Genomic DNA, 15309 nt, shown 5'->3' on the forward strand with positions numbered 1-15309 from the left:
GGGTTTTGTTGATCTGTAACTGTGGCCATCGAGCTAATCTCTGCATTTCAGGTTTTCTTTAACCAGATATCACAGCTTCAGTTTGCTGTAAGGTAAGAACTCATTCTGCTTGAATTCTGACGCTGTGCCCACGGCTTTGGGCTTGGGAGTTATCACTGCTGGATGAATCTCTGGGTGTTAATACTGTAATTTGTTCTACTGTATTTTGTCCGTGAGACAAAAGAGTGAGGTGTTGAGAATAGTTGTTAAGCAAATATGTTTGAGAGTGCAATGTGATATTATAAGGACATTTTGGTTTGTGTTTGCTATGTGGCTTGGGCCATGGTGGGAGGGCATGAGACTACTCAACAGATTGAGGTTGAATCCTGACAAGACAGAAGTACTCTTTTTGGGGGACAGGAGGCAAGCAGGTGTGGGGGATTCCCTGGTTCTGAATGGGGTAACTGTGCCCCTGAAGGACCAGGTGCGCAGCCTGGGAGTCACTTTGGACTCACAGCTGTCCATGGAGGCACAGGTCAAATCTGTGTCCAGGGCAGCTGTTTACCAGCTCCATCTGGTACGTAGGCTGAGACCCTATCTGCCTGCGCACTGTCTCACCAGAGTGGTGCATGCTCTGGTTATCTCCCGCTTGGACTACTGCAATGCGCTCTACGTGGGGCTACCTTTGAAGGTGACCCAGAAACTACAACTAATCCAGAATGCGGCAGCTAGACTGGTGACTGGGAGCAGCTACCGAGACCATATAACACCGGTCTTGAAAGACCTACACTGGCTCCCAGTACGTTTCCGAGCACAATTCAAAGTGTTGGTGCTGACCTTTAAAGCCCTAAACAGCCTCGGTCCAGTATACCTGAAGGAGCATCTCCACCCCCATCATTCTGCCTGGACGCTGAGGTCCACTGCCGAGGGCCTTCTGGCAGTTCCCTCATTGCGAGAAGCAAAGCTACAGGGAACCAGGCAGAGGGCCTTCTCGGTAGTGGCGCCCGCCCTGTGGAACGCCCTTCCAGCAGATGTCAAAGCGATAAACAACTCCCTGACATTCAGAAGACATCTTAAGGCAGCCCTGTTCAGGGAAGTTTTTAACGTGTGATATTTTACTGTATTTTTTGTTTCTATGGAAGCCACCCAGAGTGGCTGGGGAGGCCCAGCCAGATGGGCGGGGTATAAATAATATATTATTATTATTATTATTATTATTATTATTATTATTATTATTATTATTACTGTGGCTTCGTGTCCACGGAGACAGTAAGATATTGCATGCAAGTCTCTTGTTTCGTTTCCACTCATGTTATATGAATTGCTCCGTTTCAGAGAAAATGACACACTTCGTCACCAAGTGGAGCAAATGCTGCAGAAAATATTGCCTCTAGAAAAGTGTCAGGAGGAGCTGGGATCTGTGAAAGCAGAGCTGGAGGAGAAGAAGGTAATTAGAAAATATTTAGAAAGAAAGAAAGTGGAGAGGCCTGCTTTGAGACATCTGGGTTGCCTGTCCCTGAGTGAGGGCTTGCACCTAGGAGCCCAAGAGTGACCTTGAGAAGGTAGCTGGAGGGTTGTTCTGTAATCCCTTTGTGCAGGGAAAGGGAGGTTCAGACCCACAGGACTAACTGATTAACCCCTCCAGGCCTCCCCATTTGGCCCATGAGAACATCTTTTTATTCTGAAATATTCTGGCCCTCAAACCGAGGGAGGAGCGAGGCACTGGAGCCAATGGATGTCAAAGAGAACAACAACTACCAGACTTTTAGAAGACATCTGAAGGCAGCCCTGTTTAGGGAAGCTTTTAATGTTTGATGTATTTTATTATTTTTTTTGGAAGCCGCCCAGAGTGGCTGAGGAAGCCCAGCCAGATGGACGGGGTATAAATAATAAATTATTATTATTATTATTATTATTATTATTATTATTATTATTAAGCTCGTTCTTTTTTTTAAAAGATATTTATTAACATTTCAGAGATTACACAAAAAACAATAATAAAAACAAAACACAAACAGAAAAAATAACAGATATAGAAAAGTACAAAACTAAAAACAATTTAAAAAACAAGTAAAATTTCATTCCCTTATTTTCTTATAACTTACTTCCCAGACCTCCTCATACCTCCCCTTTTTGTATTCCAGTTCTAATTATTAATTCAGCAAATCCTCACCATTGATTTTCATTTAATTTTCAACCTTTCTTTTCTTTTTTCCCTCCAATTTACTTAATCATTACAGCTGAGAACCACTTAATTTCTAAACCAACTTCATTCTAACATTCATTAATTTTGCAATATTTCCCAAGATAGTCCTTAAACGTCTTCCAATCTTCTTCCGCCGTCTCTCTTCCCTGGTCTCGGATTCTGCCAGTCATTTCTGCCAGTCCCATATAGTCTATCACCTTCATCTGCCATTCTTCCAAAGTGGGTAGATCTTGTGTCTTCCTATTATTAAGCTTGTTCTTCCCTTGGCATGCCAGTGCTACCAGCAGAGGGACTCCCTCTGTCACCAGTGTGCAAAGGAAGCACCTGTATCAGACCCATAGCCAATGGAGCTCATTCTTTCCTCGGCTCCTCCACTTTCCAACCTCACAACATTGAAAAGCTAATATTGCCCAGCCCTAGTAGGCATCAGGGCCAGAGTCTTCTTAGTGGTGGCTCCACAGCTGTGGACACCCTTTCTCCTGCAGACTTATTTAGTGTATGTCTTCTGACTTTCGCGATGCTGTTTTATGATATTAGGAATCAATGCATTGGCTATGAGAAAAGATTTGTTTATTTGCATGTCTGTACTTTAATCGCTATCTGTTTCTTTAACTAGAGTTCACTCAAGATATACCAGGAAACTCATCTGGAATATGTTCGGGTGAAAGATGAAATGAACAAAAGTGACACGATGTGAGTCGTATAAATGAACCAAATAGTGAATTTATACTATTTTTCACCTTTGGAGTTAGATGAAAAAATCTTCTGTGTTCAGATTATAGTTGTGTTTCTGTGGAAGAAGTGGGAATTAAGAACCTTCTCAGGGTAGGAATTAATCATATGTGGGTGGCGCTGTGGGTTAAACCACAGAGCCTAGGACTTGCCAATCAGAAGGTCGGCGGTTCGAATCCCCGTGACGGGGTGAGCTCCCGTTGCTCGGTCCCTGCTCCTACCAACCTAGCAGTTCGAAAGCACGTCAAAGTGCAAGATGATAAATAGGTACCGCTCCGATGGGAAGGTAAACGGCGTTTCTGTGTGCTGCTCTGGTTCGCCAGAAGCGGCTTAGTCATGCTGGCCACATGACCTGGAAGCTGTACGCCAGTTCCCTCGGCCAATAAAGCGAGATGAGCGCCGCAACCCCAGAGTCGTTCACGACTGGACCTAATGGTCAGAGGTCCCTTTACCTTACTTCTTGTACATCTTATCAGTTGTTAGGGCCATGTAGCCAGTACTGAAACACAAAACCATATTAGGTAGTGTTTCAGGGAGGGGGAGCCTAGCAGTCCAAAAGGAGAGGCGAGCAACCCGTTCTGAATTCATTCCCTACCTACCCTTCTCTCTATTTGGGACCCAAATTATCAGAACCCACATTCCATAAAGTGGACTTCACAGGGTGCGACAAATTAATTGATTACTCGGAAATGGTTGCTGGCTGAGGGGACATTCACTTAACTTCTACTAGTCTTCCGGACAAAAAAGGCTAGGTTTATTTTGATCCTTGTGTGAAATGCACAACATGAATATTCCCCACAGTGGCTTGAGGTAGGGTGCATTCCAAGATTTGGACGGCAGGTGTACAAATATCTACATGGTGCCTAGGGAAGAACTTGCTCCTTAATATCAGCAAGACAAAGGACATGGTGTTGGACTTTCGGAGGAAGAGAGGAGAACTAGCCCCGCTGTACATCGTGGAGGGCTGTGTAGAGAGAGTCTCTTCCTTTAAATTCCTAGAAGCTTATCTCAGTGAAGACCTTACTTGGAAAATAAATACAACCCAGGTGGTTAAGAAAGCCCAACAGAGACTCCATCTTCTCAGATTATTGCGGAAGAACGATGTCAATCAACATTTGATGATCTCCTTCTACTGGTCAACAATAGGAAGTATCCTTTCATACTGCATCACGGTGTGGTACGCTGGTTTGACATCAACTGATAGGAAGTACCTACAGAGGGTGGTGAATACAGCACAAGATATTATGGACTGTCCCGTGAATCCGCTGGATAAAATAGCAGGAAAAGGTTGCCTCAGGAGAGTGAGGAAAATTCTCAGGGATGATTCACACCCTGGCCGGCACTTTCTTGATCTCCTGCCCTCGGGCAGAAGTTATAGAAGCATGATTAGTCGCACCAACAGGGTAAAGAACAGCTTCTATCCGTGGGCTGTTAGGCTGCTAAATGAAAATATAATAACAGGGCAACCGACTTTCGGGTTTGGTGGGTGTGCATCAGTAAAAGAGGGGAATTAAGACTAAGAGAGGTGAGTAGGGGGTGCTTGTGTAATCTCACTGTATACAAGTTGTACAAGTGTCATTAAAGTATTTCAATTCAATTACCGTATTTTTCGCCCTATAGGACACACTTTTCCCCCTCCAAAAATGAAGGGGAAATGTGTGTGCGTCCTATGGGGCGAATGCAGGCTTTCGCTGAAGCCTGGAGAGCGAAAGGGGTCGGTGCGCACCGACCCCCCTCTCTCTCCAGGCTTCGCAGACCTCTCCGCAAACAGCAGGAGTGCTCCCTCTGCTTGCGGAGAGTCGCCTGCATGCCAAAGCCTACGCGCGCTGAGCTCAGCGCGTCCAGGCTTTCGCAGACCTCTCCGCAAGCAGCGGGAGCCAGCGCTGGGCTCCCACGGCTTGCAGAGAGCTGCCTGTTTGGGGGCTGGGGTCGGGGGAAGCTCGGGCCTCCCCCGCCCCAGCCCCGCGCCTGGGGGGGGAATAATTTTTTCCCCTTTATTCCCCCCCCAAAAAAAACTAGGTGCGCCTTATGGGACGGTGCGTCCTATAGGGCGAAAAATACGGTAGCCTGGCCAAAAATTGTGTGCAAGGGGAGGCATGTGCTACATCTGACCTAGCTGTCTTCCCTGTTCAACAGTGCAAAGAACTCTGGGGAACACTCTGAATTAGTGCACTTCCGACCACTTCCATTCTGGGAGGTGGTGTGTTCTTTGCTGCAGTGAATGGAGTAGATATGTTCAGAGTGGCCTGTAACCAAAACTCATTGCCCAGCTGGGCAGCATGCTGTCTCTCCTTCGCCATGACTTTTCTACCCGCTCCTCTCCCTTGATGTATGATATATTTTATGGACAGACGGTGTAGCAGTGGTGACGATTGTGGGGTCCTAGCATCACAAAGAACTGGGCGCGGGTCCAGTTTCTAATTCAAAACTCAACCGGAAATGTAAGCCTGAGCTACACAAATCATAATAAACCTGTTTTATCAAGGAAGCTTTTATGTTCTGTTTATTAGTTTGAAGAAAAAGCCAAAAATCTGTATCGATAGAATACTATCCTCATTTTTGTGTGTGTGTGTGTTTTAAAACATGGTCAGGAAGAAGAAACTGGAAACTAAAGTGAAGAAACTTGAAGGTAATTCACTGCAAATAAATTCACATTTCAGATACAGAAAACCTTTAGGTTTAAAGTAGTACATTGTTGTAAGAAAAGAGAGTGTTGCATAGTTTATGTGTATTTTAAGTAGGGTTGAGAGGTACACCAACAATTTTGCCCCAGTCAGTTTACCTTAAAAACCTGAGTTTGATTCACCTTTTGCTTTCTTCACTGTTGCCTTTACCTTTTGCCCCATTCAACTAATGTCAGGATTGCAGTGTCAAATGTTGTGCTTCTATTTCATGGGAATAAAAGAGAGATCAATTCCTTAGATAAAATTGAGCTAGTTAGTGCGAGAATGAATTGGCTTGTAAAAGGTTAATTATACATCTGGGTGGAATGTACACTCATATAAAAACCATTCTGAAAATGCTTTTTAAAAAGCGTTTTTAAAAATACATTGAATTTTCCATAAGGCTCACTATCTAGTGTCACATTGTATATTGCACTTAAAACATTTTAGTTGCAGCTGTGTAGCTGAGTCCCTGTTGTAATGAAACTGTCAATCAAAGTATAAAAATTCCAAGGTTGCCTTAAGTCATGGATTGTTAAAATTTAGAGTGGTCTGTTGTTAGAAAGCTGTAAAATAATTTCATTATTTAAATCATAAAAGGTTTATACTATATTTTCTCATGAAATTATATGAGAAATGACAGCAGGAAGGCAATTGTGCTCTCCTGTCCTGGCTCTGGGCAGCTGTTAGTAGCTGTGACAAGATCCTGAAATTAAGAATGAAAGCTCCTTAAAATTATTTCTTGTTTGTTTTTGTTCTGATTTTCATGTCACGTATTACTCTACTTGTTTAATGTCCAAAGGAAAGTAAAATAAATGTTAAGAAATTTGTCTCTTGAGTGTTTATAAATTAAATGTCAGTGTACCACCTCTGCCAAACCTCTGGTAGCTGAATACCGTATTTTTCGCCCTATAGGATGCACTTTCCCCCCTCCAAAATCTGGGTGCGTCCTATGGGGCGAATGCAGGCTTTCGCTGAAGTGTGAAGACATCCACAGCCTAGGCAGCCCTGCAGGAGTTCCGCAGGGCTGTCTAGGCTGCGGATAGTAGCCTGCTTCCTGGATTGTCGGGCGCCCTGAAAGCAGAGCGCCCGGCGCTTCGGGAACACATCCGCAGCCTAGGCAGCCCTGCGGGAGTTTCCCGCAGGGCTCCCCACACTGTGGATAGCAGCCTGCCGCCCGGCGGGCGGGGTGCCCTGAAGCAGAGCACCCCGCGTGTCGGACAGACATCCGCAGCGTGGGGAGCCCTGCAGGAGTTCCCCGCAGGGCTCCCCACGCTGCGGATAGCAGCCTGCTGCCCAGCGTGCGGGGCACCCTGAAGCAGAGCGCCCCTCACGCTGGGCAGACATCGGCCAGCCCCACAAGCTCGGGGGACAGCAGGGAGGCGCAGCGCCGCCATCCCGCTGTTCCTTGACCTGGTTCGGTTTCCCTGACCTGCTTTTGGGGGGGAAATAAAGGGAAATTTTCCCCCCTTTATTTCCCCCCCAAAAAAATAGGTGCGTCCTATGGGACAAAAAATACGGTAACTTGCAGAGCTTGATCCACTTACAAAAAACCTAATTGTATTGCTGCATAAATTTTTATCCGAGAATAACATTATGCAAACAACTCAGACTTAATTATTGCCATTTAAGGATATCTGTATGCATTTTAGGGTCTTATAGCAAACCTTGACAAAGCACAGTTTAAGAATTTGACCTGTTGAAATGGAAGGGTGCAAATATATATTTATTACACGGAAAGGTTTTGTTGTCAGTGGTGTTTGGTATGAATAAAATTCTAGTTTCCTAGTGCTTATTAAGCAGAATTCTAAGGCATGTAGGCATTTACACATTTGGAGAAAAAGGTGTGGAGCTGTTGTGTACAGTTGGTAGGATAATACATGTCTCTGACCGAGCCAAGCGGCATTCATCCAGTGTGATGAAATCCTAATGAAATATATGATAGTGCAGATCTGAATGCTGCAACCCCTAGATAAACTGTGTATCTGAAGAAGTGTGCATGCACATGAAAGCTCAGACCAAGAACTAACTTAGTTGGTCTTTAAGGTGCTACTGGAAGGAATTTTTTTTTGTTTTGACCATGCAAGTGCATCTCACCCTTGTTGGCTGACTTTTGTGCCATTAAGTCAAGCTTAATGGTTTTCATGCATTTTGATTGCTTTTTTCCTTTAAATGAAGAGGCTGCAGCAAAGCACATCCTGGAATTCAAGCAGCTGAAAGCAGAGAAGAAAGTTCTTGAGAAGGAATTGAAGAAAGCCCAGGTAACTTTCTTAAGCAGGGGTTTGGGGTGGTTGTTTTTTTTGCATTTTTGCAGTAAGCGCAAATTAGTGTTTCTTTGCATGCTTTGTTATAAGTTACAGAGTAAGTATCTCCTCCTAATGATCTCCCCCCGCCAAGATGCAGAGTGTGTGTCATAAATGTGGACTACTTTTCCCACTGTTCTTATCTGTTGATGACTTATTTCCCATCATTGCAATGGATAAACTGGTGGAAGACTAGACAATGTGGGGAGAACTGATCACAGAAAATGTTTAGGCTCCCTCCCGTTAAATCCCTCTCCTGCATTCTTAGCCAGCTGCTTCTCTGCACACCCCTCTCCTTGTCCCTTCTGTGTTTTTCCTTCCCTCCCCACTTAAAATGTGGTTAAAAAGCATGGATCCACATGGATCCTCAGGATCTTTGCATTGGGTCACCCCAAATTCACCATCAGATCACATGGCATGTCCATGGCTTCAGCCCGCCCCCCAAAAATCACGCACCCACTGTTGCTTGGGGCTGCAATGGTGCAAAAACGTGGTGACAAAGCATGGATCCACAGGGAATCTCAGGATTTTTGCATTGGGTCACCCCAAATTCACCATCAGATCACATGTCTGTGGCCACAGCATGAAGCACAAAAATGATACATCCACTGTTTCATTCAGAATTTTTTTCCCGTTGTTTTCCCCCTCCAAAAACGATGTGGGTGTTATGGTCAGGTGCATGTTATAGAGTGAAAAATACGGTAATTCGTTCCGGAGGTCCGTTCTTAACCCAAAACCATTCTTAACCTGAGGCGCGCTTTCGCTAATGGGGCCTCCCACCGCGCCGCTGGCACGCAATTTCCGTTCTCATCCTGGGGCAAAGTTCTTAACCCAAGGTACTACTTCCGTGTTAGCAGAGTTTGTAACCCGAAGCTTTTGTAACCCGAGGTGTTTGTAACCCGAGGTGCCACTGTATAATACATTTGAGAGCTCATGAGGTAATTTAAACAGTAACCAGAGTCGAATCTCTTTCCACTGACAATATACAAGTTAAGGATGTTAATGTGGTATGGTTTTCTTCCCTTGATGTTGACAGGAGAAGACTGATGGCTTCCCGAATGCAAAGCAAAAGAAAGGTGATGCTTCACTTTATTTTACCTGAATGGATTTTCAGTGGCAGGGTTCCAGTTTTAATTGTTGATCTGATATCTGTGTCTGTCTTATTTCCCCTCAGTGCTGAAGAATGCTGAGACCCAAAGTGAGAGAGCGAGTCCTGTAGCAGACCTAGACAAAGGTTGGTATGTATAAATATTTTCTCTCTAATAAAAGAAGATTGCAATTGCTGATAGCTGCTGTTCTTTGAGTTGTCATCTGTACAATCATCACATCCTCATACTACAAGGCCTCACCTTTCAGCCCTACTTGGATTCTTGCAGGTACCCTAAAGGAGCTGAATAGGAGCGCGATTGCCCACTGCATGGGACATGTGCAAGGCCCCAAGATCTGGCTGAGAAAAGGGCTTGAGAGCATGGCCGCCTCAGCCAGCAAGCCCAAAGGTTCTGCTTTGTGGTCATCCACATGTAACAAGCTGCATGACGATAGGTCAGGGGTCAGCAACCTTTTTCAGCCGTGGGCCGGTCCACCGTCCCTCAGGCCATGTGGTGGGCCAGACTATATTTGGGGGGGGGGATGAACAAATTCCTATGCCCCACAAATAACCCAGAGATGCATTTTAATTAAAAGCACACATTCTACTCATGTAAAAACCCCAGAAAGGCCCCACAAATAACCCAGAGATGCATTTTAATTAAAAGCACACATTCTACTCATGTAAAAACCCCAGAAAGGCCCCACAAATAACCCAGAGATGCATTTTAATTAAAAGCACACATTCTACTCATGTAAAAACCCCAGAAAGGCCCCACAAATAACCCAGAGATGCATTTTAAATAAAAAGACACATTCTACTCATGTAAAAACACGCTGATTCCTGGACCATCCACGGGCCGGATTGAGAAGGCGATTGGGCCGCATCCGGCCCCCGGGTCTTAGGTTGCCTACAGGTGTTATGTCAGCTTGAACTTGTTACTCTGCTGTAAGTATTCTTTGCTTCTTAGAACTGTAGTTGGATGGAGACAAATTATTTATCATTGCCTAAGACGAGGTCGTCAGACATGATACCCAAGACCTTGCTTTCCAGCGTCTAACCCCCTACAAATTATTGAACCACTGAGAGACTGATTCATTGCTCAGTAATGCTGGGTGTCTCAGCCATGGCCTGTCCCCACTGCTCCCTTGAAATTAACAGCACGTTTCAGTGAGCGTGGAGAGCATTGGACGCCCAGGCAGAAGGCAACATTTGCAATTTCCCCAGTTTTGTAGAGCGAGTGGAAGCCTAGGGGATTAGATGGCAGACAACAGAGAGCTATAAGGAATTGATCTGCGTGGGTGGGGAGCAAGCTGTTGGGTTCTGTTGCGCTCATGGGGGAATTTTAGAAGAAAAGTTGCGATGCATTTGGGGTGGATTGTAGAGAGGTGTTTTAGAATTTAACCCTGGCAAAGCTAGTGATTTGGGGCTGAAAACATTTGTGCTTTTGTATATGCTGGGCATCTGCTGAGTGGGAGTTTGGGCTCTCTCTTCAACCCTCCCTTTCCCACTGCAAGCTGTTTAGGACACTAGAACTTTTTTTGTTTAGAAGGCCATGTCTGAAGTGCAGTTGCCATTTAACAGGCAAAAATTTGACTAGTCTGCCCACCCAGGTTCAGTTGGGTGCATTCATGACTTGTTAAGGGCTGGAGAGAAGGACACATTTGCTTTCAAAGAAGCTTCTCTACCTGGTCGCCTGGAAGTTCTTCCTTTCCTGCTCCAGGTGACAAGACCTGTATCTATCCCTCTCCTTTTACATGCAAGTACCAACCAGGAGTGGGACGTGGGTGGCGCTGTGGGTTAAACCACAGAGCCTAGGACGTGCCGATCAGAAGGTCGGTGGTTCGAATTCCCGCGACGGGGTGAGCTCCCGTTGCTCGGTCCCTGCTCCTGCCAACCCAGCAGTTCAAAAGCATCTCAAAGTGCAAGTAGATAAATAGGTACCGCTCCAGCGGGAAGGTAAACGGTGTTCCCGTGAGTTGCTCTGGTTCACCAGAAGTGGCTTAGTCATGCTGGCCACATGACTCGGAAACTGTACGCCGGCTCCCCCGGCCAATAAAGCGAGATGAGCGCCGCAACCCCAGAGTCAGTCACGACTGGACCTAATGGTCAGGGGTCCCTTTACCTTTACCAACCAGGAACCCATTCCCACATCATAGGCGCAGCTATCGGCCTCCCTTGTTATTTTTGCAGTTGCTAGGAGGTGTATTTATAATGCTGAAATACTGGTGTGTGGTTTTTTTGTTTGATGTTATATTTGCTATTATGTTGCTATGGAATTGTTCTTGCAGTGGCTGATTTTGAGATGCATTCCTTTTGTTTGCAAGCCGCTTTGAGCATGAATCTTTTCAAGGAAAGGTGATATGCAAATAAAATGGTGATCATGCAACAAAGTGCTGAGAATACCAACAAAGGGATACAACCAGAGCTCCTTAATTTGATTCCATTTATTTTTTTTAAATCACCGCTTACTTAGCAAAGAGGCAAGAAGGAAATGATGCAATTTAAATAGATTCAGGTGGATTTCTTGCTATTGCTTATCATGTCAACAGACTGAATCCTCTGAGGAGGCTCAGGCTCAAGGGAGTTGCCAAGAAGGGGAAAAGAACATGTTGGTTAGCTTGTATCGTAACAAATTGTGTCAAGTCAGAACTTCTGCTGAACAGTGGCATAGCGTGGGTTGTCAGCACTCGGGGCAAGGCAAGTAATTTGCGCCCCCTAACCCCTAACTTGCCGTCGCTGCCAGCTTCTTCTTGCTGCTGCCTGGGCTGGGCTGGTGTGGTTCTCTACCGCGCTCAGCGCTGCGCTGGGCGGCCGCTGCACTGTCCCACCTCCAGATAGTCCCTCGCTCTCTCTCCGCACCGCACGCCTGGCACCCACCCCTTCCACAGTGGGCGGCGGCTCGGATCGGATTCGCACAGCCAGCACTGCAGTGAGTGAGCCAGGTAGGGGCAGAGAGCTGCGAGTGCGAGCGGCCCCCCCCAGATGTTGCGCCCGGTGCGGCCGGCCCCCCCTGCACCCCCCACACTACGCCACTGCTGCTGAATATCCATCGATTTGTCGAGAAATTGGGCTGACTCATTTGTGCTACCTCGGGTTAAGTACTTAATTCGTTCCAGAGGTCCGTTCTTAACCTGAAACTGTTCATAACCTGAGGTACCACTTTAGCTAATGGGACCTCCTGCTGCCGCCGCGCCGCTGGAGCACGATTTCTGTTCTCATCCTGAAGCAAAGTTCTTAACCCTGAGGTACTATTTCTGGGTTATCGGAGTCTGTAACCTGAAGCGTATGTAACCTGAAGCGTATGTAACCCGAGGTACCACTGTATTTTTGTATAGCCCTTCAATCATTTTCCAAGGGCAGTTTGCAAGAAAGTGCTGCATTCATATCACTGCTCATATGTTTCCTGAACATTGGACCAGACTGGTGGGCCTCCGTCTCCTGCTCAACTCTCCAAGGAAATAGCTAACCAGCAGCAAATAGAGAGCTGCTCTGTTGGGAGTTGTCACCTCCAGGTGTCTTTAGGTAACAGATCCTGACATAGCAAGCTTCCTTCAACTTTACTGAGAAGCCTTGGCAAGTCAATAGAGGAGGCCTAGTAGGCTAGAGGGGACGCGGGTGGTGCTGTGGGTAAAACCTCAGCGCCTAGGACTTGCCGGTTGCATGGTCGGCGGTTCGAATCCCCGCGGTGGGGTGCGCTCCCATCGTTCGGTCCCAGCGCTTGCCAACCTAGCAGTTCGAAAGCACCCCCGGGTGCAAGTAGATAAATAGGAACCGCTTACCAGCGGGAAGGTAAACGGCGTTCCATGTGCTGCGCTGGCTCGCCAGATGCAGCTTGTCACACTGGCCACGTGACCCGGAAGTGTCTGCGGACAGCGCTGGCTCCTGGCCTATAGAGTGAGATGAGCGCACAACCCTAGAGTCTGGCAAGACTGGCCCGTATGGGCAGGGGTACCTTTACCTTTACCTTTAGTAGGCTAGAGGTTTGCCATCACTGGAACAGACATAACCTCAGCAGTTTGGGATTTGCTTCTTATTCCCTGTATTAGTGAAGAAATGTGTGTGCAGATACAGATATAGATATATATTCTATTAATCCATGTTTCTCTGCAAGTACCATAACAGTTTGGATGCCTCTTTGGTTATTTTACAGAGAAAATTAAGCTGCTGTTGCAGGAGCTCTGGATGTGTATTGACAGCTCGACAGGAAAAAGTCAAATCAACAAAAATGACTACATCTTAGGTGAGACCCAAGTACTGTAGCTCTAGAGATAATTGGAAGTAGTCGCTTTCCTTAGAGAAAAAGTATGTTGCAATTTTCAAGAAGAGTAAAGAAAAATTGCCTCTTTTCTCACCTGCAGCAACAGATTTTCATGATCATTCAAGAGCACGTGGAAAAAAAAGTGAGTACATTTAGAACGGCACTCTGCCGTTGAATCTCACGACAGACGGATGCCAATCATTAACTTTTAGAATGACTTTGCACTATGCTTTTAATATTTGCATAATTTAAATGCAAGAACAAAATATATGCATATATACCTGCAGGGCATTTGCGGTTGTCTCTAGGCTGCTGGAAATCTTCTTTGGTGTGTCCTCATTCCTCCTATGCCTTCTTCCAAGACTGCGCTAGGAATGTCTTACCCTTTTTAAGGAAAAATTTTGTGAGGGTCATGGGAAGGTTACAAAAACTGTACGGCACCCCAGAAACACAGCAGGGGGCCCCCCGGGAGTGGTCAGTAAAATTAACACCTGGATTTTTAAAATTAAAAAAATAATAATTAAGGGGATACTTTCTGGGGGGGCTGTGGAGTTGCAAAAAACCTTTCAACAGCACAGTGGTGTACCTGTAGGACACTCAGTAACATGAATAATAAACCATTTGTTTTTAAATTGGTTTGAAAACTTCTTTTAAAACCTTCAGAAAGTGGAGGAAATATGGAAACCTTGTTTACATTGTAGATGATCTTCTGCCCCATAGAAACGCCGCGGAATCCTCAACAATTCAGGAAACCTCGAGAAGAGAGGCCTTCTGGTTGTCCTTCACCTGAAACCTGCACGACGCATGTTTCTTTGGCACCGTTGCAGACAAAGCTGGGCGACAGACTTGCTGGGCATGGTAGCCCAGTAGAAAGCAGGGCCATGGAAACCCCGGGCACTTACAATGGTGGTGGCAATTTTTACGAAGACAGATCTCTAGAAGTCATTTCAGAGACACATTTGGGAGAGGGCGACGTGGATGTTTTTAGCACGGAACAGGACGAACTTGGTGAAAATCTGCGCAATATTTTGAAGTGGGTTAGGCCTCTTCCTCCTCTACTGTCTCCCATACAGTTTTCACCTGCTGCTAGTCCAGTAAGTAAAAATACGAGTTAAAATCGTGTGTCCTAGTAATGTAATAATCTTGATTGAATGTTGACTTAATACAGTACAGCAAGTCTACTTGTGGATGGAGCCAGGTGGCCAGAAAGAGGCAGTGCTATCTATCCATGGGTAGTACACCTGGCTCACTCTCATTCTCAGGTGAACAGGCTTTGCAGGTATTCATAGTGCTGCAAAAAGCAAAAAAATACCACCCCCACCCTCCCGATAGCAGGCTAAAATCAGTAAATGTGTAATATACCTGGGCAGTGATTTCTCTGTTATACCACTTTCAGCTATCCAAAAAAACCCCACAATTACCGTATTTTTTGCTCTATAAGACTCACTTTTTCCCTCCTAAAAAGTAAGGGGAAATGTGTGTGTGTCTTATGGAGCGAATGCAGGCTGTGCAGCTATCACAGAAGCCAGAACAGCAAGAGGGATTGCTGCTTTCACTGTGCAGTGATCCCTCTTGCTGTTCTGGCTTCTCAGATTCAGAATAATTTTTTTCTTGTTTTCCTCCTCCAAAAACTAGGTGCGTCTTGTGGTCTGGTGCGTCTTATAGAGCGAAAAATACGGTACTTGCCTTCAGAGTATAGTAGGCCCGGACCTAAAAGAATCGTTACCATTGTATCCAGTTTAATGGAACATAATAATAATAATAATAATAATAATAATAATAATAATAATAATTTATTTATTTATTTATTTATTTATTTATTTATTTATACCCCGCCCATCTGGCTGAGTTTCCCCAGCCACTCTGGGCGGCTCCCAATCGAGTGTTTAAAACAATACAGCATTAAATATTAAATTCCCTAAACATATTGTCAAACAGTGGGATATAAATGAAGACAATAAATGTGGTGGCAGCTCCTGTTGTGATTCATGACAGCAACGGCTCTGTCATAGGGAGCTGTTGTTTTTTCTCCTTCCCTGACTTCCTTAAGTAAGAACTGTTAAAGTGTAAAATGATAG

The 15309-nt window shown here is 45.4% G+C and overlaps 1 protein-coding gene across 3 annotated transcripts in view; it reads left to right on the plus strand.

Moving 5' to 3' along the window:
- The window catches only part of ICE1 (interactor of little elongation complex ELL subunit 1), a 43208-nt gene that overhangs the window by 10965 nt on the left and 16934 nt on the right, over positions 1-15309 (plus strand). The window contains exons 5-14 of one of the 3 annotated variants that reach the window (XM_081917694.1): positions 76-92; positions 1315-1426; positions 2802-2878; positions 5509-5546; positions 7759-7841; positions 8920-8959; positions 9058-9117; positions 13124-13213; positions 13332-13373; positions 13952-14325. In XM_081917694.1, the coding sequence (XP_081773820.1) occupies positions 76-92; positions 1315-1426; positions 2802-2878; positions 5509-5546; positions 7759-7841; positions 8920-8959; positions 9058-9117; positions 13124-13213; positions 13332-13373; positions 13952-14325 (933 nt within the window). Of the gene's footprint in view, positions 1-75; positions 93-1227; positions 1427-2801; positions 2879-5508; positions 5547-7758; positions 7842-8914; positions 8960-9057; positions 9122-13123; positions 13214-13331; positions 13374-13951; positions 14326-15309 lie in introns of those variants that run through there. The other 2 variants (XM_081917693.1, XM_081917692.1) reach the window with 2 other exon arrangements.

The sequence above is a fragment of the Podarcis melisellensis genome, assembly GCF_964234715.1.
Source record: "Podarcis melisellensis genome assembly, chromosome: 7".
Taxonomy (NCBI): Eukaryota; Metazoa; Chordata; class Lepidosauria; order Squamata; family Lacertidae; genus Podarcis; species Podarcis melisellensis.